This window comes from Anoplopoma fimbria, chromosome 18 (genome assembly GCF_027596085.1).
Source record: "Anoplopoma fimbria isolate UVic2021 breed Golden Eagle Sablefish chromosome 18, Afim_UVic_2022, whole genome shotgun sequence".
Taxonomy (NCBI): domain Eukaryota; kingdom Metazoa; phylum Chordata; class Actinopteri; order Perciformes; family Anoplopomatidae; genus Anoplopoma; species Anoplopoma fimbria.
In genome coordinates, this window is record NC_072466.1 from 14,314,342 (window position 1) to 14,340,098 (window position 25,757).

At 43.0% G+C, this 25,757-nt stretch overlaps 2 protein-coding genes across 3 annotated transcripts; one reads left to right on the forward strand and one right to left on the reverse strand.

Annotated features, from left to right (window-relative positions):
• Nucleotides 1–479: 479 nt before the first annotated feature.
• Nucleotides 480–19,878, forward strand: LOC129106743 (hepatic sodium/bile acid cotransporter-like). The gene is made up of 8 exons (XM_054617957.1): nucleotides 480–520; nucleotides 12,768–12,990; nucleotides 13,099–13,185; nucleotides 14,902–15,014; nucleotides 16,578–16,779; nucleotides 17,341–17,519; nucleotides 17,620–17,819; nucleotides 18,986–19,878. Exons 2-8 carry the CDS (start codon nucleotides 12,793–12,795, stop codon nucleotides 19,045–19,047), a joined length of 1,041 nt encoding a protein of 346 aa, XP_054473932.1. The 5' UTR covers nucleotides 480–520; nucleotides 12,768–12,792; the 3' UTR covers nucleotides 19,048–19,878.
• On the reverse strand, nucleotides 19,285–25,014 carry srsf5b (serine and arginine rich splicing factor 5b). Of its 2 annotated transcripts, XM_054617958.1 has the most exons (8): nucleotides 24,794–24,991; nucleotides 24,368–24,520; nucleotides 23,728–23,798; nucleotides 23,481–23,594; nucleotides 22,910–22,982; nucleotides 21,482–21,555; nucleotides 21,208–21,315; nucleotides 19,285–20,773 (listed from the first exon to the last, which is right to left on the reverse strand). In XM_054617958.1, exons 2-8 carry the CDS (start codon nucleotides 24,491–24,493, stop codon nucleotides 20,449–20,451), a joined length of 891 nt encoding a protein of 296 aa, XP_054473933.1. In that variant the 5' UTR covers nucleotides 24,494–24,520; nucleotides 24,794–24,991; the 3' UTR covers nucleotides 19,285–20,448. The 2 variants fall into 2 exon arrangements, with proteins under 2 accessions (XP_054473933.1, XP_054473934.1); XM_054617959.1 differs by lacking the exons at nucleotides 19,285–20,773; nucleotides 21,208–21,315 and having other exon boundaries at nucleotides 21,543–22,560; nucleotides 24,794–25,014.
• Between the last annotated feature and the right edge of the window lie 743 nt (nucleotides 25,015–25,757).

Sequence of the window (25,757 nt, forward strand, 5' to 3'; positions counted from 1 at the left end):
TAAACGTTCACTGGATTTTCTCAGAGATTTCCACAATGCAGACTTCTTACAAACAAAGTTTCACTAGAGAGAATTATGTAAAGTCCACAATTATAAAAATATTGTAAATATATGCTATAAATTCACTGAAACAAACAAATACATTTTGTGACAAGATCAACAATATATTGAATATATATTTAAAAAAAACATTACGTTGTTTGTAATTGCGTCACATTGTGTCCTACAATACAAGACACCTTTTGTTTTCCTAAAAGCAAACATATTTGTCAAGTTCTATGTTTTATTCTGCTTTTATACAATTCAGCTACATCAGATCTGAGGAGTGAATCCTGTAAACCTCCCTCATGTAATGATCAGGCTGCAGAAGTCAACAGCTGCACTAGATGGCACCTCTGTACAACCGGTAGCCTCCATGTGTCATTTGTGACTGAAAGAAAAGAAAGTGCAAACACAGAATGAGGGGATTTTGTTTCAGAGAGAGCAGTAGAGAAGAGTAGAGGAACATCTGGCCCAACAGGTAACAACACAATATATGAAATTTAAATCTGTCAGTTTTACACTTCAGTCAGGGGATAAGTGTTTGTTTCTGTTGAATCCCCTTGGATATGTTTTCTTCTATTTTGTTCAAACTGACCTCCAAGACCAGGTGTGCAATTCTCACCTTCAGTACAGCTGAGAAGACAGTAAGCAGTCTACATATTTATGAAGCTGTGGGGTTATTTTTTCATATGTGTGTGTGTTTTGGAGAGTGAGGTTTGAAGAAAGCAAACATTGTGTGCTTTTTTGCGAACAGATTACCCAGATTTAAGTGATTTGCTGCAGAAATATGTAATTTGGGTTGGAAAGTAGCATATTAACAAAAAGTTATAATTGCTGACAAATACTTTCCTTAAAAGGACACTTATATCTGTGTGAAACTAGATCATAGTGTGTTATAGGCGGTTTGTTAAATGTTTGTTAACTGCTTATAGAGGATAAAGTAAAGTGCTGCTTTTTCTTTGCATGTTTGGAAGCTGGTGAGTGCAGGCGAAGTCAGTATGTGCTGAAAAAGAATAAATTGTATAAACAAACATACGTTGTGTTTTCTGCTACAGCTGCTTCATTAAAGTGATAGTGTAGCCCCCCCAAAGGCACAGAGAACAGGTTTGGACGCTGTTAAGTGATGCACACGCTGTTACGGAATGTGGTGTGGACCCAAAAAGCAGAACGACCAGGAGACGGATACAGTTCTGGCGCTTTATTTAAAGCAGATAACTCAGCATACAGACAGGCAGGATAAGACTCACAGAGGGAAACAGGCAGGGGATCAGGCAGACAGAAATCAGAGGAAGCGGAGGTTAAACTCGGGGTCGGGGACAGAAGGCTGAGTCGTTGACCGGGGCACAGGCAAGGCAGGTAAGTCCAGACAGGCAGGCAGGGTCGGCAACGGGAAATCAGTCCGGGGGATAACGCTGGAAGGTCTGGCATAATGCGGAGTACGATCTGGCAGTGAGTGTGTGTGAGACTGGTGTTTAAATACTGCAGAGTTGATGAGTAGATAGAAGGCAGGTGTGTGGCTTGGAGCAGGTGAGTATGCTTGTGCTGATGAGGTGATTAGGTGAGTGAGGGAAGAGTGTGGTGAGAGAGTGGGAGGGGTGACACACCCACCTCAGAGACACACACACAGAGATAACCAAACAAGGGAAAACACATGAAACACAAGGAATAAACAGAGACATGGCCATGGTCATGACACACGCAGGAAGCAACGTAGGAAAAATATAAATCTTTAATATTGTGCAAAACATTCATTAATCAGTTTGGGTGGTATCCAGCACACTTCCAGTCATGCATCTCATAATTAACATGAATGATTAGCCTAGCACAGGAGGAACTCACAAATTAAGTGCCAGGGCATTTACTGTGTGTGTTGGCTCACAACAACCGAGGGTAGGCAATAATTAAATCAAAACCAAAGAAAATAAATAAACCACCAAGGCAGCGTCTCATATACTGTAAAAGAAACAGAATGAAACATTCTTAATCACTTAAAGTAGTACTCCTCCCAAAGAAACAGAAAACAAGCACCGAAAATATTCTCCAAAAGAACCCACCGGTTGTACAGCAATATAGCAACACTTAATTGGATTTCCCCATCCAATGTTGTCCGCAACTGCCCAGGTGCTCTACAATACAAATACCAAATTACATATTTCATTTTCTTACATACTTTCTTTAACATACAAAATATGCATAATGCAAACCACTGAAATATGAACATGTACCTTGCAGCTGCATCCACCACGTCCAGGCAAGATGCCTCCTAGACATTGAGCAAAATAAAGCGAAGACGTCCGCGGTTGCTCTCGGCCAGTCACTTCCGTCACCTTCACTCCCGACGGCAACATCGACATACGGCGTACTCAACTTCGTCAAATGCAACGTCCCAGCCCGACCATGTCCCAACGTATCGCACCCTTGGCTGTGGTGCTTTAGAGACAATACAACGTTCACAGGTCCTACAAAAAGCCTCAATGTCTGCAAACATTCCCGGCCAATAGCACCTACTTCGAATCAACTTGAATGTTCTTTCAACACCTTGGTGCCCATGGTCTGTGTGCATGCGAGCAAGCGCCTCTCTATGTAATACCACTGGCAACAGAAGCTGCTTAATCTGTCCTTCCTTCTGATCACACAGCATCCGGTACAGCACCCCCTCCAGCTCACAATCTTTCCCCACTGCCTCAAGAGTCCAATTGTCCTGTCACATTCCTGCAACCTCTCGTCCAACCAGTATTTTCGGAAAGATGATATTACAGGATCTACCTGCTGCAGGCTAGCCAAAGAAGACCTGTCAAAAGTGGGAAAGCTAGACATAGAAGCTTCCTGTGGGCCGACACTTGTCTCCTGACACAGAACCATCTGATGGGGTTTGGACAGAACGTTACATGTGTCCTGGAAACTCTGTGCAACCATTCCCCCCTGTGTCCTCTTCTGCTCCGCATGTTGCCTGGAGAGAGCATCTGCCCCCGCATTATGCCGACCTGGACTGTAGACGAGCTGGAAGTCAAACTGAGCAAGTTCAGACACCCATCGCTGTTCTACAGCGCCAAGCTTTGCTGTGTTCAAATGGCTCAATGGATTGTCATCAGTGAACACTGTAAACTTGTTCCCAATCAGATAATCTTTAAATGTATCTGTAACAGCCCACTTCAACCCCAGCAGCTCTAATTTCATTGCGCTATTGTTTTGCATATTAGGCTCAGGTGGCCTGACGCCGCGACTTACGCTGTTCTGTCACCCTCTTGTGACAGAACAGCGCCCAACCCTTGGTGGCTAGCATCAATCTCCAGGAAGAAGGGCTTGCTAAAATCAGCATACTCCAACACTGGAGCAGATATCAACTTTTGTTTCAATGATTCAAAAGCATCTTCACAGGTGGCATCCAAAAACTGGACTGGGGAGGGTTTCCTCCCCCCTTTAGCTGACAGCTGTACGGACAAAGCATGGAGGGGGGCTGCCAACTTAGCAAAGTTTCTCACAAACCTCCTATAGAAGCTTGCAAAACCCAAAAAGGACTTCAACTTCGCAGAACTCTGTGGTCGATGCCACTCTGCAACCGCCCGAATCTTCTCTGAATCAGTAACCACTCTGGCAGCTGATATGACATGTCCCAGATAAGTAACTTCTGACTGAAAGAATGAGCACTTGTGTGGGGCCCACAGTAATGTTGGACATGACACCCCCATATTCTGATGTATTTATTATTTTTGCTTTTGTTTGCTGATTGATTTGTTGGTCATCACCTGGCATGTGTTCACCTGCATGGCAACTAGTGATTAATGGGTTAATGTTGGGTTGCAGTGAGTGGAGCTCATGCTGGCGCTTCGGGCAGCTTGGGGGTCCTTCGGGTGAAAAGAGAGCAACGTGATGCTTGCGTGAGATGACCAAAGCCACCTGCAGGGTGCAGTCAGCGCTGAAGTGAATGTGTTTCTGTACTTTCAGTAAAACTATTATTTAAAAACTTATGCACGCCTGGAAGTCCCTTTTTGTCCGAGTGTGCAACAAATATTGGAGGCACCGCTGGGATAATTAACGTCGGGCTCAGTGTGACAGGAACCGGGATTTGATGACGACGTTCGAGCGCAGCCACTTTGGCGCGGCTACGTCAGAGAGCATGGATGTTGAGGAGCTGGCAGAGACCGTGGCCGTTTCTCAATACCAAGTATGGTCAAGTATGGACTTGCAAACTTGCAAGTTCATACTTGGATAGTTCGACTCGGGAGTACAAACTCCCGAGGACGGGAGGACGCAGTACGGTCATTTTGCAATTGGAACAGCAGCGAACTTGATGACGTCACCAACGTCACGACGTCACCAACTCAGCTCGTCGGTCCCGCCTACTCCGGTTATCTTCAGTCATATATATTGACAATAAAACGAAATATGATATAAAAAACAAACCCTGCCTTGACAATAAAACGAAATATGATATAAAACACAACCCTGCCTTTTTTCATTTTCATTTAGAAAATATTAAAATATTAATATGTATATGTTTTGTGTTACATCTGCAACCACAACCACAGAGACACCGGAGCCAGCGGCACATCTGGAGGAGCCTAGCCGAGATCAGGCTGCTGTCTGCATGAGCACCACCGGGTCTCCTGCATGAGCTCACCACCGCCCGGTCTCCTCTCAAGGAGGATCTCTGGTCTCTTTCCGTCTCTCTCTGGACCTCTCATATCTCCGACAAACGTCGGCGCTTTTTTCAAACAGGCTCTATCTTGATAAATTGACCGCATATTTTAAGTCTTAACAACTACATTCTCGCTTAAAAAAATGTTAAAACTAAATTCCGTTACACAACAACAGCAGTATTTAGACAGTTATAACTGACAGTTGTGAGCCGTCTCCGCTACTGTCGTCTCTTGTTTGCTGGTGAAATGCATTCTGGGATACTTGGCTGTCCAAAGTCCACACAAGTCTACTCCGATGCATCCTCGATATAATGGGCGGATGAGCGAGAGAATCTTATTTCTCATAATTTGGGAGTCCTCCATGTGTTTTTTGGCAAACTCTAAGCGGGCTTTCATATGTCTTGCACTGAGGAGAGGCTTCCGACACATCCGGGTATCTGGACCGTACTTGGCTGAATGCGAACTTGTGTATTGGAACAGTACTTGGGCCGCGCTAGATGACGTTTCACAAGTTCACGAGGACACAAGTACAGAGAAGTTCACTTATTGAGAAACGGCCGGTGTCTCAGAGACTGTGGTGGTTGCAACTGAACCAGCTCAAAGAGGTATGCCATGGAGCTAAAATCCCAAGTGGAAATGTCATAACAAGATCAAACTAATAGAATCTATGGACAATGTCATTAATGATGAAGATGAGGAAATTGCAATGCATTTCCTAAGGACAATGTTGGAAACAGTTGAGCAAATAGCAGACAATACTGGAAACACTGAAAATGAAGGAAATACAGAAAGTACAGCACAAGACAGCCAGAAAACAACTGAAGAAGTTAGTTTAGCTGAAAAATACTCACAGCTCCAGCTAAATAGTCAAGTTCTGCAGGATGAGGTGAAGAGACTGAGTGAAAGAGTGAGCATTGCATCTTCAAGGCAAGCTCCAGCTTCGCCAAATGTGCTATTTACACCTGTGAACAGACCCCCGGAAGTGACAATCAGGAGAGAATTCAAGATCTGTGGCCAGATTGGGGAAAAGGGACAGAAGGACAGACTCTCATACACAAACCTGATGCACCAGATTGAGAGAGGCCTGAATAAAGGACACAGTGAGGCTGAAGTCATGGAAGCTGTGATCAAGTCAATCAGCCCAGGTTTGAGTATTCGAGATATGCTTGAGATTAAAAGTGATCTCACCTTGCCACAGTTGAAAGCTATTTTAAAGGGGCACTTTAAAGAGGACAGCTCTACAGACCTATATCACAGGTTATTAAAAATCACACAAGAGAGCCGTGAGTCACCTCAAAACTTCCTCTTTAGAGCCATTGAGTTGAAAGAAAGGCTTTTGCTTGCTTCAAGAGAGGGAGAGTCAGATGAACAATACAGTCCTGAGCTAATCCAGAAGAAATTCTTGAGGTCAGTAAGCACTGGGTTGTTAAGCGACCACATTAAGTTCCAGCTTAAGCCATATCTTGATGAACACGGTGTAACAGATGAAATACTCATTGACAGGATGAACGAAGCAGCTAGTGTAGAATCGGAGAGACAGTCTAAACAAAGGAGGAACATTAGCAACAAAATAACAAAAGTGAATGAACTACAGACAGAAATGCAGATCAGTTAGCAGCAACAGGATGCAGCCAAAGCCAAAATTGGGGTTCAGGAGCATTCAGCAGAAGTTGTAAAACCCAAGAGTCACAGAGCACCTGCTGTCACCGGTTCAAGAGACTCAGAGCTTTATGAAACAGTCAGGTTGCTGAGAGAAGAAATGGCAGAAATTAAGAAAAGCATAACTAACATCCAAGGGCCCGGACGCCAAGTAAGAGTGAGTACTAAGAGAGGGTGTAGAGTGTGTCAGGAGCAGGGGAAGGGTGATCAGTGTGAACACTGCTTTAAGTGTGGTCAGACAGGGCACCTTTCAAGAGGCTTTAGAGCACAAAGGAAATCTGACGGCTTGAATGTGACCATCCAAACAGTTGCACCTCCAGAATGCTTAGCTCTAGGTCAAACTGACCCAGATGAGAAAGTGCACGAGCTTCTGTGTGACCGAATCAGGCAGCTGGAGGCGGAGCTGGAGGAAAGTGGGAAGACTGAACGGACGGTTGGTGCTACTTATGCAAGCCATCTTTCATTACATCGCCAAGCCAAGCTAAAGGCCCTTATTGGGAAAAAGTGCATGGTGGACTGTTTCTTTGAGGGAGTAGCAACACATGCATTGTGGGACACAGGTTCACAGGTCACAATTATCAACGAAAATTGGAGAAAGTGCTGTCTCCCACATATCCGGCTACGGAGCATGAGTGAACTCCTGGATGACGACCAGACCCTCGTGGGCAAGGCAGCAAATCAAACACCTATACCTTTTGCTGGCTGGGTGGAGCTGAAGTTCAAGTTGGCATCAAGTAAAGGTCCACAGCCAGAGCTACTTGTGCCAGTGCTTGTTTCTAACGAGCCAGGAGTAGCAGACCCACCGATTATTGGCTACAATGTGATTGAGCATCTGGTCATGAGTGGAATGGAGCAGCATCCAGAAATTACACCTGATGTAGTAAAAGAAGCTTTCTCCATAGACTGTAAAAAAGCAGACGTGTTGATCCATCTAGTGCAGAGCCGTGACCGGAATGACAGGGAAGGAGTGGTGAAAGTCGGGAGGCTAAAGACAGTGATTCCAGCAGGCCAGACCAGAGAGGTGAAATGTTGTGTTAGGACAGGTCCCCTCTCCACAAAACAGGAAGTCCTTTTTGAACCTGAGGAGATCCCAAAGTGGCCAGAGGGGTTGAATGTTACTGACACTGCCATCTGCCTGCAGAAGGGAAATTGGTCTAGAGTGGCTATCCCTGTCACTAATGAAAGCAACCATGACATTACTCTCACCCTCGCACAGTGCTGGGACAGCTGCAACAAGTCAAAGCTATATATCCAGTGGATGTAAGACCAGCTAGCGCTAGTGAAAACACCGCTCATGCTAGTGATTACACAGCCAAAACAGCCAACAATCCTGAAAATCACCAAGAACATCACAGACAGGAGGACACAGTCAAACAGGATTTATGGGACCCTCCAGTGTCAGTAGATCACCTGACTGAAGACCAGCAGGAAAAAGTGAGACAATTGTTACTGGAAGAATGTGCTGCATTTTCAAAGGACGGGAATGATGTAGGATGTATCCCATCATTGCAGTTGAAAATCAGACTGAGTGATACAACTCCTGTAAGGCGCACCTACATCTCTGTACCCAAACCGCTTCACAAGGAGGTAAAGGAGTACTTAGAGGACCTGCTGAATAGAGGATGGATTCAAAAATCCCGGTCCCCATACTCTTCACCAATAGTCTGTGTGCGTAAGAAGGATGGGAGTTTGCGTCTGTGTGTGGATTACAGGGAGCTGAACCAAAAATCCATTCCTGACCGTCACCCCATCCCCCGAGTGCAAGACATGCTAAACAGCCTGAGTGGGAGTGCATGGTTCTCTGTGCTGGACCAGGGCAAGGCTTACCATCAGGGTTTCCTGGAGGAAAGTAGCCGACCGCTTACAGCCTTTATTACACCTTGGGGCTTATATGAGTGGGTAAGGATCCCCTTCGGCCTGTCCTCGGCTCCAGCAGAATTTCAGCGCAGTATGGAGGAATGCCTTGCTGGTCTCAGGGATGAAACATCTCAGCCATACTTGGATGACAATCTGATCCACAGCAAATCCTTCGAGGACCATCTTCGAGATTTGAGAGAGGTGCTGCGTCGTTATCAAGCACATGGAGTAAAACTGACAGCTAAGAAATGTGAAGTATTTAAAGACAAAGTGAGATTCTTAGGGAAGATTGTGTCAAAAGATGGCTATTGTATGGATCCAGCAGAAATAGCACCAGTACAGGCACTTAAAGACCGAACACCTGAGACCGTAGGTGACTTGAGGAAAATGGTAGGATTTCTGTCCTATTACCGCCCATACATCCCAAACTTTTCACGCATAGCCAAGCCGCTGTACAGTCTGCTGTCCACTGAAAAGACGCCAGGTGGCGGAGTTCAGAGACCAAATGCAAATAGGAGCAAGGGGAAACATAAGAAGTCAGACCAGCTACCCTCAAGCCAGCCTATCACTTGGACAGGACAACATCAGGAAGTGCTCTGCCAGCTTCTAGAGCACCTGCTTCGTCCACCACTCTTAGGTTACCCAGACTTTGAGAAGCCTTTTGTGTTGCACTGTGATGCATCTCAGGAGGGGCTTGGTGCTGTATTGTACCAGAGGCAGCAAGGCAAGCTGGTTGTCATTGGTTATGGGTCAAGAACACTAACTGCTCCAGAAACTAACTACCACCTCCACTCTGGAAAGTTAGAGTTTTTGGCCATGAAGTGGGCAATCTGTGCAAGGTTTAGGGAGTACTTGTACTATGCACCTTCATTCGTTGTCTACACTGACAATAATCCATTAACCTACGTCTTGACATCAGCAAAGCTGAACGCCACAACACACAGGTGGATTGCAGAACTAGCGGACTTTAGGTTCTCAATCAAATATCGGCCTGGAAAAGCAAATGGAGACGCTGACGGCTTGTCGCGTATGCCGCTTGACATGGAGCAGTACATCCACACATGCACACAGGAAATGGAGCCTGAGGTGATAGCAACTGTCACACAAGCACTGCAATTGGAATCCCACGAGCATGAGCCCTGGATGTGTCCAGTCACCATCACTGCAGCATGCAAGGACGTAGAAAGGGAGCGAGTAACATCTCCAGTGGCAGAGATCTCCATTGAAAACCTGAAGAAAGCACAAGAGGATGATCCAGTCATTGGCAAGGTGAGAGAGTATGTCATTTCAGGACAGTGGCCTCATCTGGGAGGAAGAGATAGGTGTAATGACATCTCTGTTCTAGGGAGGAGAGAATCCATGTGATCACTGAGAGGAAACACAAGGACAGTCCTGTCTATGTTGTACAGCCTGAAAGAGGCCCAGGAAAGACCCGAGTACTGCACAGAAACTTGTTACTGCCCTGTGACTTTCTGCCGGTGGAAGAGGATAAACAGGAAGGAAAGAAATTGGAAAAGAGGAAGTCAAAAACGGGTATGAAAAGGCAGCAGAGGCCTAAGGACAGAGACCATGACAGTAGTTCAGAGGATGAAGGTACCTGGAGATTCATCACCACACAGCCGGCGGAACCACTTGAACAGGTTAGGAGCCAGCTAAGAACAGAGGCAGAGGAATTCCAACCACAGTCAGCTGTCAGAGAACTGGAGCAAGACAGCAAGACAGATGAGTGTTCAGAAGAGGATGAAGGCAGGATGGAACCAGAGGTGGAGCACAGAGAAACAGAGGGAGCTGAGCAAGAGGAGTTCTCTGATGGAACAGATGAGGTCAACTCTGGACAGGTGTCGTCATCTGATGAAGCAGACGAGAGGGATCCGGAGTCGCCATCAGCTTCAACCAGAAAATATCCTTTTCGACAAAGAAATCCACCAAAAACACTCACATACGACAGATTAGGTCAACCATCAGTCACAAACAGACACAAGTAAAGTTACTGCTAAAAGTAAAAAGACACCAGTTCGTAGTTACATGTTTAGTTTATTGGCTGTGATAGTTTAACGGGAGCCAATAGTTCAGAGTGTTTCACCTAGAGTTTGAAAAGGGGGAGGTTAATGCATCAGAGTACCTTAGTCCATAAGTTTCAACAAAGAGAGTACCAGAACTCAGATCACTTACACAAAGAATAATACTTGGACATATGTGACACATACAGTATTGAATGTGGGTCTGTGTGGTTGGTTATGGGGTAGAAATAAGGTCAAAACCTTTCAGTCCAGGATACATAGCCGCATGAGTAGCGGTATAGCACATCAGATATCACCTGGCCAGTGGTGTCTGCTGCTAACACGTGACATAAAGAGGGAGATGGACGTCACGTCAAAGACTGTTGTTATGCAGAAGTACCTCGAAAGACTGACTCCCATAGAGCTTACTGCCATAACTCACCAGTTGAAGACACAAGTACTCTGGGAAATCTGTAATGTCGGGTTGACATTCATTTTGGAGGGGAGAGTGTGGGGCCCACAGTAATGTTGGACATGACACCCCCATATTCTGATGTATTTATTATTTTTGCTTTTGTTTGCTGATTGATTTGTTGGTCATCACCTGGCATGTGTTCACCTGCATGGCAACTAGTGATTAATGGGTTAATGTTGGGTTGCAGTGAGTGGAGCTCATGCTGGCGCTTCGGGCAGCTTGGGGGGTCCTTCGGGTGAAGAAAAGAGAGAGCAACGTGATGCTTGCGTGAGATGACCAAAGCCACCTGCAGGGTGCAGTCAGCGCTGAAGTGAATGTGTTTCTGTACTTTCAGTAAAACTATTATTTAAAAACTTATGCACGCCTGGAAGTCCCTTTTTGTCCGAGTGTGCAACACATAGAAGCTTCCTGTGGGCCGACACTTGTCTCCTGACACAGAACCATCTGATGGGGTTTGGACAGAACGTTACATGTGTCCTGGAAACTCTGTGCAACCATTCCCCCCTGTGTCCTCTTCTGCTCCGCATGTTGCCTGGAGAGAGCATCTGCCCCCGCATTATGCCGACCTGGACTGTAGACGAGCTGGAAGTCAAACTGAGCAAGTTCAGACACCCATCGCTGTTCTACAGCGCCAAGCTTTGCTGTGTTCAAATGGCTCAATGGATTGTCATCAGTGAACACTGTAAACTTGTTCCCAATCAGATAATCTTTAAATGTATCTGTAACAGCCCACTTCAACCCCAGCAGCTCTAATTTCATTGCGCTATTGTTTTGCATATTAGGCTCAGGTGGCCTGACGCCGCGACTTACGCTGTTCTGTCACCCTCTTGTGACAGAACAGCGCCCAACCCTTGGTGGCTAGCATCAATCTCCAGGAAGAAGGGCTTGCTAAAATCAGCATACTCCAACACTGGAGCAGATATCAACTTTTGTTTCAATGATTCAAAAGCATCTTCACAGGTGGCATCCAAAAACTGGCCAAAAACTGGACTGGGGAGGGTTTCCTCCCCCCTTTAGCTGACAGCTGTACGGACAAAGCATGGAGGGGGGCTGCCAACTTAGCAAAGTTTCTCACAAACCTCCTATAGAAGCTTGCAAAACCCAAAAAGGACTTCAACTTCGCAGAACTCTGTGGTCGATGCCACTCTGCAACCGCCCGAATCTTCTCTGAATCAGTAACCACTCTGGCAGCTGATATGACATGTCCCAGATAAGTAACTTCTGACTGAAAGAATGAGCACTTGCTTAACTTTACCTTGAGGTTAAACTGCCCTAGCTGGGACAACACCAAATTGAGGCGCTCAAGGTGCTGCTCGATGGTAGAGGAAAACACGACATCCAGATATATGAGCAGCGACTGGAACCTCTGATTCCACAAAATCCGCTCCATCAACCGCTGAAAGGTACCTGGTGCATTACAGAGCCCAGAAGGCATCCGTGTGAGCTAAAATGTTTCAGACTACAGCTGAACGACAAGACATATTAGGTAAAAGGTCCTCAGGTGCATATAAACAGTCATATAATGTTTGCATTGAACTGAAAGATTATACTCACACTGATGAAAAGCACTGCTTATCAACAAAGCAGTGACCTTTATGCTTGTTCAGACACAATGAGCCCACAGAGAATAAGGAGTTATTTAATGAATCAATCAAAGTATCTGACCTCAGAATCTCAATATTTATGTGGAGGACAGTGAGCATGTTGCTTTACTTCTTATCTAAATGGCCACATAATGGTTGAAAGTTTAAGAAGAATGGTTTAACAGATTTGGCGGCACTTTCTATGACATCCAGATCTATAATGCATTGAATATAATGTGTTATAATCTGCTTATAGCACTGTATAATCATAGTTATAAGCACTCACTCGCCTCTTGGGTATGTTTATAATGCATTATAGAAATGGGCTCCATAGAAAGTGCGACTGAAAATTAACTTATAACATTAAAAACTGTAAAAAAAAAAAAATGTTTACACACGTTATCATGCCTGTAGTGTGTCCTCAGTAATTTTTCAATGTGTGGTTTTCTCTTTAACACCCTGATCTATTATGTCTCTGTGTAACTTTCTGTCCAACACATTGTGTTTTAAGATTACAACTCACAAGCTGCTCCAACATGGAAGACTCCCTGGACTACACATGGGATCTCTTCTCTGATCCAGGTTTGTTCAACATGACGGCTGCTAACACAAGCTCTGTTCTGACGGCCATCGTGTCGCCGTTGATGGATAAAACCATCAACCTGCTTCTGATAATCGCCGTTTTCATCACCATGGTTTCACTGGGATGCACCATGGAGGTGTCCAAGATCAAGGTGGGGTCATCTGTTTATAGATATTCATCTGTATTTATAAGGTTTATAAACAGGCTTCACCATCATGTTGAGATTTCTGTGCTAAAACATATTTTTCCATCTTTCCAGAGACACATAGTGAAACCTAAAGGGGTGGCCATAGCAGTGCTGGCACAGTATGGGGTCATGCCTCTTACAGCATTTTGCCTAGCTAAGGTTGGTATTCCTTAGACTTTATTTTATAATACCGGAAGTGTGCGATGCCTCCTGCAGTCTACATGCCTGCACCTTATAACTTTGATTTAAACAGTATTAATTCCGTAAAATATATTTCTTCTGATATATCTTCACACTTTGAATGGCATATGGTTATGATGTGTGTATTCACCTTGTCTAGTAATGTTTCTTTCTTTCTTTTAATTTATTTTAATGATCATTTTGGTATTTCATAAATTGTTTGTCCAGCCTCTCAATGCAGACTTGTCCTCTCACTCTGTTTTATTGTTTTATATTATCGTAAAGTGAATATGTTTAGGTTTGATGGTTAAACAAAACAATATGTCACTTTAGGCACTGGAAAAATGGTGATGGTTCTTATCTGGACATTTTGTGGACTAAATGAATATCTGATTAAATATTGATAGATTAACTTACAATGAAAATATTTATTTTCATTGTAAATTAATCTATCAATATTTATTAGTTGGGGCTCTAATGTTTAGGAAACATTGCTTCAGGTAGTGCATTACATTACATTACATTACAGTCATCAGACGCTTTTATCCAAAGCGACTTACAGGAAGTGTATTCAACATAGGTATTCAAGAGAACTACTAGTCACCAGAAGTCATAAGTGCATCTCCTTTCTTAAACAAGCATCTAAAAGCATAAACCAGAGCAACAGTATAGTGCAGAGGCAAATTACTACGAGAACAATAATTGCAACAGACAATCCGAATATAATAAGTGCTACAAACTACTACGAATAGGATAAGTTCAATAAGTGCAGCGAACTGATACGAATACAGTGAGTGCAACAACTAATATGAATACAATAAGTGCTACGAGGAAGGCTCCGGGTAGTACTTCTTGAAGAGGTGAGTTTTCAGCCTGCGCCTAAAGATGGGCAGCGACTCTGCTGTCCTGACGTCAGTGGGGAGTTCATTCCACCACTGAGGGGCCAGGACAGAAAAAAGCTGTGACCGGGTGGATCGGCCGCAGGGACCTCTGAGCGACGGGGCAACCAATCGCCCCGAGGCAGCAGAGCGAAGTGGTCGGGCGGGGGTGTAGGGCTTGACCAAGGCCTGGAGATAGGAAGGAGCTGTTCCTTTCACTGCCCTGTAGGCTAGCACCAGAGTCTTAAACTGGATGCGAGCTCTTACAGGGAGCCAGTGTAGAGAACGGAGAAGGGAAGTTGTGTGGGAGAACTTGGGGCGATTGAACACCAGACGTGCTGCAGCTTTCTGGACAAGCTCCAGAGGTCTGACGGCCGACGCCGGGGCTCCAGCAAGTAGTGAGTTGCAGTAGTCCAGGCGGGAGATGACCAGAGCCTGGATGAGCACCTGCGCCGTCTCCTCAGTGAGGAAGGGGCAAATCTCCTTTTTGTCGGCAGATGTGAGGACAAAGGAGAAGTAAAACAATAATACAAATAATGATGATGATACAGATTATCATTGTTATTATAAAACTATTGATGAACAGGATTCAAAGTTTCAAGGGATAAAATAATAATTTTGGTTCTTATAGAGGACATGTCAAGGATAAAGTATTAGTCCAGATTAGTCCAAGTTACTTATCATACTTATCATATATCAGTAAGACCCTGCATAAAACCCAGGCACAGGCATCACTTTTACACATTGTTTTATCAGTAACATGTTGACATGGGCATCAAAGTCAGACCTACAATCATGATATCGTTTCACTCTGTAGGCGTTCCAGCTGGAGGAAATGACGGCGGTGGTGATTCTGATCTGTGGCTGCTGTCCTGGAGGAAACCTCTCCAACCTCCTGACTCTGGCTCTGAAGGGAGACATGAACCTCAGGTACACACTAACAACCTGTTTGGTGTAACATTAATGTTCTGACCCACAAATATGCTCCAAAAATATAAACTGAAGTGACGTTGGTGGCTCCAGAACCTTTTGTGAGCTCAGTAGAACATCAAGTAGTAAAGTAAAAAGTAGCAATACCAGTGTAAAAATATTCAATCAAAATAAACGTAAAATGACAAAAGTAAAAGTACTCCTGATGCAAAATGACTGATTTAATGAGTAAGTTAAGTTAAGTTAAGTGCCTGGTTTCATGTAGCTGCAATAGACGATGCTTTGCCAATCAGAGCACGTCCTGAGATTTAATAACGAGTGGCACGTTTCCTGTCATTATTAGAGTTAAATGACCTGCAGGACATCACCAGTCTGATCATAAATATCATATTATTATATAATCACAATAAGGTGATGGCAAACCCCTTTACTTTCAACCGCTGGGCCATTCACCCCAGACAGACACATTATTCATAGGGGACGAAGCATGTTGTTCAGGAAATCCCTGCTCTGATACCTGATCTGTGAGGATCTCATCTGGCTTACAGCTGTTCTGACTGGACGGATTGAGGCATTAATGAAGGCACTAATGATTAAAACAACATTGATCAAACAGATTCCTGCAAACAATGATAAATGTCTGCTGACAGTGAATGAGGGTTCAACTTATCAGTCACCACAAATGCTCACATACAAATCAGAATCAACATAAGGTTGTAGAGCATTTCTCAACAGCATGTTGTTGAGCAGCTACAAGACAATAAACTTTGTAAACCTTGCAAAAGCCTCACATGCACACCCTGGAGGCTTTAATGTGCACACCTCACATATCTAACAACATACAAAAACAAATGACAAAAAATGTAAAGTATGACCGATAATTTCTTAAGGTGCAAACACTGGTGCAACCAATAAATGTGTTGTCTACCATTGGACTAATGAAAAATACTTGTAGCAGCCATTCGAAAACTCAATAAGCTCAAAGCATTAAGTCTATTTCATGTATGTGACGTTCTGTACATGACTACAGACAGCGTAGTTGTAAGCATCTAGTGATTTGTCAGACAAAGCTTCAAATTTACGAGGGTATTTAGAGACGTATTTTGATCTCTTAAACCTGTGTCAACCTCAGACCTTATTTCAGGAATCTAAACAAAAACATGTTCGAAAAAACCCATTGACTGCAGGACGAGGGAACCTTAACTGCAAAAGTGCTGACTCATTTCCAGGTTTTAGGACTCATTCCTGCAGCACTTTGTTGCAATGGGCCTAAACAAAAGGTCAAGGTTCACCAAAATAATAAGGAATCATCCACTGGGGGCCACAAAGATTCATACCACATTTCCTGGCAGTCTTACTGTTATACAATACGTTGTGCTGGACCAGTTTTTTCATTGTTGTCCATGTGATCATCCAGTGATGGACATAACACAAATTCTGTTTGAGGATCAATTCCGTCCCAGTAGCAGTTGTTTACCTGCCGTCCCCGTCACCAGCCACAGAGTTATGTTTGCAACAATGCTGAGATTAAGAAAGTTATCACCCCTGTGTGTTTCCCCTCAGCATTGTGATGACGTCCTGCTCCACGGTCCTGGCTTTAGGCATGATGCCTCTGCTGCTCTTCCTCTACTGTCAGGGCTTCAACCTGCAGAACTCCGTGCCCTACGTTGAAATCATCATATCGCTGGTCATGATCCTCGTACCCTGCGGCATCGGCATCCTCATCAACTACTACAGGCCGCAGTACGCCAAGACCATCACAAAGGTAATAATATATATATACAAATAATAATAATAAGCTACGGTTTCCATGATTCATTTATTGTTTTAGTCATTTAACAATCAAAAAACTAGGGATTTGCTGATGTTCGCATTTATCTCACTGTAAATGAATGAATATCTTTAGGTCGAGTGTTGGTCAGATATAATGTCTGTGGCACTCAGTCACAAGCCCATTGGCAAGTACTAAAGATATACATCTTAAAAACAGGTAATAAATGTACCATTTTGTTTTCAATAAAGGCTCAGTAATTTCTTTAAACAGCTGTAGTATTTAGCTAATTTTACTCATTTTGAACAGTGCATTTTTTGGGACTATTTTCAGTGGCAAATAAATACACGTTTGGAGTTTTTGTTAAATAAACGACAGTGCTCAGGTTCATGGTAATAAAGGAACATGTCACACAGTGTTTCCAATAGCTTTGGATGTCTTAGCCTAACTGACCTCAGAATAACATAGAAAAAACCCAGACTTATTCTTTGATAGTAATATAAACCAAATAAAAGGCAAATAAATCTAATTAGTTTCCTGTCCTGCTGTTCTCAGGTGGGCATCACTTTCATGATGATTGCTGTGCTGGGTATCGGCATCATTTCCAGCTTTGCGATCGGAGGTTCAATCCTGACGGTGCTGTCTCCTCCCCTCATTGCCATCAGCGCTCTCATGCCCCTCATAGGCTACGCCTTTGGATACATCATCTCCTGGCTCTTCGGACTCAACCAATCGTGAGTCATTTGGGTTAAAATATATTGTGGGATGGGTAGTGTTAACCAGGTCAGAGAATAAAGAGCCTTCCTTTTTATGTATCCGTGACTTATGAATCAGGGAGAGGAGGACCGTCGCTATGGAAACAGGCTGTCAGAACATCCAGCTGTGCTCCACCATCCTGAAGCTGGCCTTTCCCCCGGAGCTGGTCGGCCCTCTGTTCCTGTTCCCCATAGTCTACCTGTCCTTACAGCTGATGGAGGCGGCGGTGCTCATCGTGCTGTTCAGGTTACACCTAAGATTCACGTTCAAAGAGAAAGGTGAGACCCAACATTGATTTTTGACGGGTTTGTTTAAAGGAGTTAATGTGAGGACCACACAAACACTAACATAACTGTGTGGTTTTATTTCATTCAAAGTTATATCTGAAGCAAAAATGCCATCTATATTCTGGTTTCAGCATCTCCGATGTGAAGATTTGCTGATTTATCTTTTATAAACAATGTAAATAGAGAATATTTGGGTTTTGATCAGTTGGTCTGTTACATCAAGCAATTGTAACCTTGAGTTCTGAGAAATTATGATATGTATTTTTTCTTGTCTTACACCTTGGCACCTTGGACTAAATTATTTATTGGTTGAAAAAATAACACCCTATAGACGTCATAGATGTCATTCACCTGAGTGAATAACACTGGTGCAGTTGATGTAGAAACATACTCAGTAGAGGAATATAGTTATATAGAACAATAAATTAAGTTAGGAAAATAACTGCTTATCCTCATACAAGTGAATTAAAGCTAATAAATATATTTTTAACTCTATCAATAAGAAGTTATAAGGGATGTACTGTCCTTAAACAACTATTAAGGGGGAAGGAATATATACCAGAAAAGGTGTCAACCACAAAACATAGTATAATATTAGCTAACAGGCTATTTCCAAATAAAATGGGGTAAACAATTCTCATCTAACAAGAACATCTACAGTCATGGTTAATTAGAATGAACCACTAAGTGCAGGTGAGGCAGATGAGTTTGTCATTAGTTTAGCAGGAATTTGGTCTAAAACCAATGTTGACCTATTCAAGGTGCTAGATGAAAAGTCCAACCTATTTATTGCAATTACTTGTGGAATAATATATAGTTCAACATAAGTTGTTACTGTGACAGGCCTAAAATATTCTGGAAGCCATACATACGTCTGTACATTTGGTGCCAGTCGATTAAGTAGATATTTGGGGGACCCAAGCAGCCTTGTGATTAAAACAACCTCCATAAACTATTATCTATAATCAAAAACATTACCTTCATAAAGTGCAGTAAGATAAATGATCCAAGAAATATCTACCAAAGTTTAGATCAGAGTCCAGTATCTTACCAGTTATTGACATTTGTTTGATACAATTATAACATATATGAATTAGCTGCATTTGTGTAAAGCGTCATTTAGTAAGTTTCCTTTTTTTAATCTGCTTGTTCTACAGAGAAGTACCAGCCAGCCATGACTGAGGAGAAGTCAAAAGAGGCCTCTGAGGGGACTGTATGATGGATGCATCTTCATTTTATTTCTACTAATGTGAACTCTTTGTGACTAAAGCGTCTCCAGCCTGCAGTTCACTAAAAGGCTACTGCGACACTAGAAACAAATTATGTATAACTGCAGGACGGCCATTTTGAGCCAAGTCCCTTTCTGAGATTGTGATTATTTATGTGTAACCTGAAATTAACTTTGTATATTTTTCATTAAAAAGCACTGATGAACCAAAGATCAATGATTTAGTTAAAACTGCTTTATTGATTCAGTCCGCCGTATTCCTACATCATAGAAATGTCCATATTTTTCACTGAAAATAAAATCCATACGTACAAAAATGTTGCATTTTTTTTTTTCGAACTCTTGTCTACACGTTCATTTAAACCACAGTAACATCAGACAGTACCAACACGCATTCTTGGAATTACATTATACACTTATGTAAAACAAAAGTCAGCAATGCTGTACACAAAACCCTAAACCAAAAGAAAAAAAATGTACAATGCTAGAATAAACTGCATTCTCTACGCAGCATCATTTCAAAGTGTTGACCTTATCCTCAAAGTAGCTTTACATCTCCCAAGAAAATAAAAGTTAACAGCCAACGGCAAGAAGAGTCGGATCCATCACATTAACAGTTACAGCTGTTTAACTGCTGGGACGATGTTCTAGACACTTCCAATGCCAATAATACAACTCGAAACGTTGATCAAACAAAAAAAAAAGATAATCACATGCAGGCATCCTCAGGTCTAGAAATCACACAACATCAGTCGTAGCTACAGTAGGTCAGAATACGGGAAAAAATGAGGCAAGGACAAAAAAAAAAAAAAAAAGTGGAAATTGATTAAAAGTTCTCAAACCGACGAGCAAAAACGGGAAACTGAATCGCAAAAAAATAAAAAAATAAGTAAAGAAAGTGGTCACACGACTTCTCAAAAGTGTCCTAGTACTGCCTCAAAAATACAGATTCCCTCTTTTAAAATGTTCAAAGTGTAAGGTTTACTAACTTTACAGACCCTGGTTCACTTGGGCATGTGGGAGAAAAACAACAGTGCAGCAGAAAAGGACCTGCAGCCTAGATGCATGAATGAATTTGGTGTAAACACACATTTGGGTGATGAGGGGGACACAGACAGCATCACTAAGTAACAAGTGTCTTCTGTTTACGATATTACATTTTAAACGCCCTATAATTGTAATTAAATATATGAATGAATATAATTGTTCCTGTTTGAAAATGTGTTGGTGTTTTAAATGTGAAAAGCTTCAGGATTGTTATGATAATCCAGACAAAGAAAAACAAACTTGAGGAAAGCTCTTGTCTCTGTGCCGAGAGGTCATGGGAGCTCCAGATCCTGCTGAATCAAGTCGTTTCTACTGTTTGATTCCCATTAAAACTAAACGTAGCGTTTAGCGCTGGCTGTCGGTAGAAGGGGAGCGAGAACGAGAGCGTGAACGAGAGCGTGAACGGGAGACGGAGGTTCTGCGGGCGGGCGGAGGGGAGGGCGGGGTGGCAGACTTGCTCATCTTGGACGACCGTTTAGGGGGCTCCTTTGATTTAGAGGACGGGGATGAGGCGCCGCCCACGGGGGACCCGCTGGGGGACCGGGAGCGGGAGCGGTTGTGTGCCTTGTGGGCGGGGCTGCGAGAACGTCTGGGGGAGCGAGACGGAGAGCGACCACGAGAACGGGACCGTGAGCGAGAGGAGCTCTCTGACCGGGAACGACTCCTTGACCTGGGAAAGAGAGAGAGAGAGAAGAACGACATTAAGATAAGTGTATATTTACAGAACATGAAGCACATACATCGTGTTGCACTACTCGATTTATTTTGCTAAAGAGTTCGTACTATTAGAATATAGCATCAATGTATAGTAATGTATCAAATCTAAACACCACTTAAGTATAATCTCTCATTTCTAAAATAAATGTTACTATTTGTATTTACTCGTTGAAGTTGTTTCTCATCTGCTTTTCCCTCGTGGAATAAAATTATCTCATTTCAGCTCTATTGAGTCTATTTACTGGAATAAACCATGTTTGAGCCATGATCTTCACACACCTCTTAGCTTAGCGTGTTGTTATTGTGAGTAAAAAAGAAAAATGTATGGAATGTGGAGGCCATCGTCTGTGTGCAGCCAATCATGGGTGAAAGGGAAAAGCAGCTCACCTCTTCCTGGCTGCCTCAATGAGCTTGATTTTCCTGCCATTGATTTCCTTTCCAGACAGTTTGTCCATGGCGTTTTTCAGATCGCTGCCAGAAGCAAACTCAACAACCCTGTAAAAACAACATCAGACAGTATTAATAACAATCTTAGGTACATGCTTTTTGGCATAGATTGGATAGCAATTTTCTTCAAATAGCAAATGTAAGCTTGATATGCTACACACGACTCATGCTGATATTCATTAGGGGTTAAGGCCAACACAGATAATGTTCTTACCCTTCATTGAGCTTGGGCCGGTGTGCGTCTGCAAATGTCACCTCTCCAGCTTGTCTCATGAAATCTTTCAGGTCCTACACACGTAAACATCAGTCAACTTACGGGAGAGGCTCAGGACACAAGCACAGCCAGAGACATATAACAGGACTGATTTACCCAAAAAGAGAGATGGTTAGATTTTCTGAGAGGACTACACAGGCTACTGCCGATAAGCAGGATGAGTCCAAAAACCTCGGTGGCTGTTTAATCATTTAACAGTGTGTGTTTAATAGAAAATAAATACAAAAGCTTATTAAAGATAGAATTTTTGCCAATTTAGATATCAACCAATGTTTACAAGTGCTGTTATAACTGGACAGGTAAAAGTATTAGCAAAAGCTTTGAGATTCTTGGACTCATCACAACTACAGAGACATGAACACCATCTGCATGAACTGAACTGCAGTGGCGCCACTTGGGCAGCCTTTGGCACCAAGAGCCCCATTTTCCCTGGCAAGGAGGGCACAGGGCTCCATGCCGGGACCGCCCCGTCTCGGCACCCTGCCTCAGTAAAGAGAGTGAACAGGGTGGAAGAGAGGAAACTACTACCTGAGAGCGAAACCCCTTGGGGTGGGCCGCAGGCTCTCCGAGCCCACCATAACCTCGGGATTACAGCAGATTTTATCCATGGGCACCTGGGCGGAATTCACACTCTCTCTCTCGCTCGCGATGTGCGGGAACACCAGTAGGGGGAAGGGAGGGGGGATATCGATCGACCGAAGCCCCTCAAATTAACGAACCATCGATCAATACGGCATCACCATCGACTCTCGCTCTTTTCCTCTCCTTTCTCTCTGCCAACTCTCTGTTTCCTCTCTCTCAGCCACACACCAGTCGTCCCCCTGCCTTCGACAGGGGGCGTTGCGAGCGAGCGAAGGGGCCGCCAGCACCTCTAGTGTGAAGCGAGCGCTCACATGACCAGCAGGCGTCAACTAGGAGTAGGACAGACTGGCTGACACCACAGGCTCAACCCAGACAGAAGGACCCAGAAGGGGTAACTCCACCATAAGCGAGCTCTTCCATATGACACAACAGTCAGGCTGGCAAATAAAGGGGTGAAGAATTGGTTAAAATTTTGAAAAAAATGAACAAATTAATTGTTTTCTTTTTGTTACTGCTCTTTGACTCATTACATAGCTGCACGAGATGCAGATTTAATAGAGCGGACACTTTTAAAGAACAATCTATAATAGTTTGACTGTATTAAACATATTAGCAAGTTTAGCAAATTATCAATTTGATTCCAGAGATTCTATGATTTTTTTTAGCAACATGGAAAATCTACAATTGTATGTGTGTATTGTTGGAGGCAGACTATTGGAGGTGATAACATTTGTGGTGTGACAGCTTGTAGAGACTGGCTGTTTATAAAAAGGTTTCATTACTAACCTGCCAGCTGACTCGAGAGGACAAGTTCTCTACGATCAGGCGATTCTCAGTGCGCATCGGAGGAGGGTTTCGGCTGAAAATGTGAAAAATAACTCAATTAATCAATCGATCAATCAATAACATTGTGGGGCTGAGATACATACTGAAGAACAGAGCATAAGAGCTTTCATTGGTTACTTGTCAACAGCAAGGCTGATTCATGTCATGGCTCTTTGAAATACAGAAACCAAAGGTTCATCATGAATATAAAGTCAGACATTTCCAGTCTGTAGATCATTTAATAAATCCTAATTAAACTGGTTAACCTAAAGTTAAACAGTGACCTTAGCAATTATAAACATAGACTGCAATACTTCAATAATCAACCTTTCACCCAAATACTTTTAAACTTGACTAAACCGAGCTGTAAAAACTTTTATATATATTTTTTAAAACTTGATTTAGTAGTTATTAGAACGTACTTGCACACATGGTCCTTCCTCATGTGAATGACATCCAGTAAAACGCATCTACCATCAAAGAGCAGGTGACCTGTTGTTACCAAAACCCATTGGTGGTGTGAAAACTTTACCTCCGACTGTTCTGGGAGCCCCGGCCATAGCGATCAGGGAAACGTCCTCCTGCACTGCCACCTCCTCTGCCACGGCCGCCACGCAGACGTACGCGGGCGTGCTCAATGGTCACCCTGAAATAACAGGAAACGATTCAAACAACAAACCAACTACCGTGGAAAACAAATAACAGCAAGAGGAGAACAAGCATTCATACAAATTCTGTTTTTCCATATTTCTTTTTTTGCATTTACCACAAATTCCTACCTTTCATTGCACAGCTCTTTGCCATCAAGCTCATAAACGGCATCTTCAGCATCTCTGGGATCGTCAAACTCCTACAAAAAACAGAATATACATTTACAACAACACTTCCTGAGCTTTGTGCCCTTTCAACCAGTTATATATATCATTGTGTGTGTGCAAGGAGAACAATGCCTATTATTTTATATTCTAATTGAATTCTATCCCGCTGTAGGCAGCTGGTCAAGTCCCTTTGGAAATATGCATTTATATATTTAGACCATTTGCTATGGTAGTCACTTGCAAATGGTCTAAATATATAAATGCATACAATCCTGTCCTCCCATTACAGGTTATCAAATGTAGCTTGAGGGTGAAAAGAAAATGTGATCTATTCCACAATTTTAAGAGGACAAAAAGCCAAAGGATGTAAATGTACATGACTTGACTGAGACACAGATTAAAGACTCTGCCAATCTGGTTACCAGTTCAATAAGTGTGTGTGTGTGTGTGTGTGTGTGTGTGTGTGTGTGTGTGTGTGTAGTCCTGCAGAATATGGATGCAAATGAGGGAGTTAAACCATCCAATATGGCTCAACATGATTGGACGTTATGTGAACGTGGAGCTGGCCGCGTTCCATTCCCCTTCGGTCTCGCGGACTCACCACAAAGCCGAACCCTCTCTTGAGGTCGATGTCTCGGATGCGGCCGTATCCTTTAAAGAACCTCTCCACGTCCTTCTCTCTGGCCGAGGGGCTCAGACGGCCGATGAAGATACGACATCCGCTCATTGTTGATGGCCGTGGACGACAGTATATCTGCGAACAGAGGTCACGTCAGGTCAAACACAGTGTTCTCACGGGTGTAACGGCAAGTATCTGTGACGTATTCGGAAAAAAACATCAGCCATTAAGGTTTTCGTTAGCAACCTAGCCTGACAACCGCGGGGCCTCGCGACCGAATTCTTAGCACTTCGACCCGCGCGCTGCTTTAGGCCAACGATACTCTCACGCGGAGGTTACCGTTGGTTTTAAACAGAACGAGGACTGCATGGCGGCGCTATGCTGCTTTTTTTAAACCTGTACACGTACATTTGAAGTGGTCCTTGTGGTGTTTCCGTTGCAGGCTGTCGACAGTGACCGCAAAAATCAAACAAAATGGAGCCTCTGCTATTCAGGGAGGGGGCACGTTAACGTCGGGGGGTCCGCCTCCTCCTCCTCCTCCTAATCATCACCCTCCTCCTTCTTCTTCTTCTTCTTCTTCTACGTCGTCGTCTTCTTCTTCTTCTTCTTCTTCTTCTGCTGCTGCTTCTTTGAGGATTACCGCCACCTACTGGAGTGAGGTCACTCCTACAGGTGGCTTTTTGTTTAATAAAAGCTTATTGTTGTTTCGTGATTAAATACAAAGTGTTCAAATTATGATTTTTTTTTTCAATATGATCAAGTGAAATGGATAATTCTGAAAAATCAATAAAATAATAATCTTGAACTTTTTTTTTTTTTTCTCCCCAGCAATATCTTTGTTTTTCTTTTTCAAAGAGCTTTTATTAACAGAGAAGCAAATGTGTTCTCATCTCTGGGATTATCAGAGGCACGGGGATTATTGCCCAACATTAAAATGAGGCATTTATGTCATTCATTTGAAATATAGTAACAAAATACAAACGAAAAAAAACAATGATCAGAAAGTTATACAATAACAATTATGAACTAAACAGTTACTGTAATATTCATGTTACTCTGTCAATGTTTGTACCTTGTGTCAAACTCAAATACATAGTTGATATAGAAAAGAAAGACAAAAGTAGTTCAAATGGTTAAGTCAACTGCAAAGGACTCCATAGTATATATAAAAAACTCTATATGTTTACCTTTAATAGAGTAAGTCATCGTTTACAGATAGTTGTGGTCAATTATTAAATTAAATTGATGAACTTCTTTTCTTCTTTCAAGTGAATGACATAACTCTTACTGATTGGCAGCAATATCTTTCTCGGGTGTGAGCTGTCTATCAGACTTTGGGTTATATGTTTAATGCCTCCTATGCCATATATGT

Coding starts and splice junctions, on each gene's coding strand:
- srsf5b (XM_054617958.1), bottom strand. CDS start 24,493: ATGAGCGGATGTCGTATCTTCATCGGCCGTCTGAGCCCCTCGGCCAGA. Junction 23,595..23,727: donor AAAGAGCTGTGCAATGAAAG/GTAGGAATTTGT, acceptor CTGTTATTTCAG/GGTGACCATTGAGCACGCCC. Junction 22,983..23,480: donor GGCTCCCAGAACAGTCGGAG/GTAAAGTTTTCA, acceptor TCACATTTTCAG/CCGAAACCCTCCTCCGATGC.
- LOC129106743 (XM_054617957.1), top strand. CDS start 12,793: ATGGAAGACTCCCTGGACTACACATGGGATCTCTTCTCTGATCCAGGT. Junction 12,991..13,098: donor TGGAGGTGTCCAAGATCAAG/GTGGGGTCATCT, acceptor CCATCTTTCCAG/AGACACATAGTGAAACCTAA. Junction 16,780..17,340: donor ACGCCAAGACCATCACAAAG/GTAATAATATAT, acceptor TGCTGTTCTCAG/GTGGGCATCACTTTCATGAT.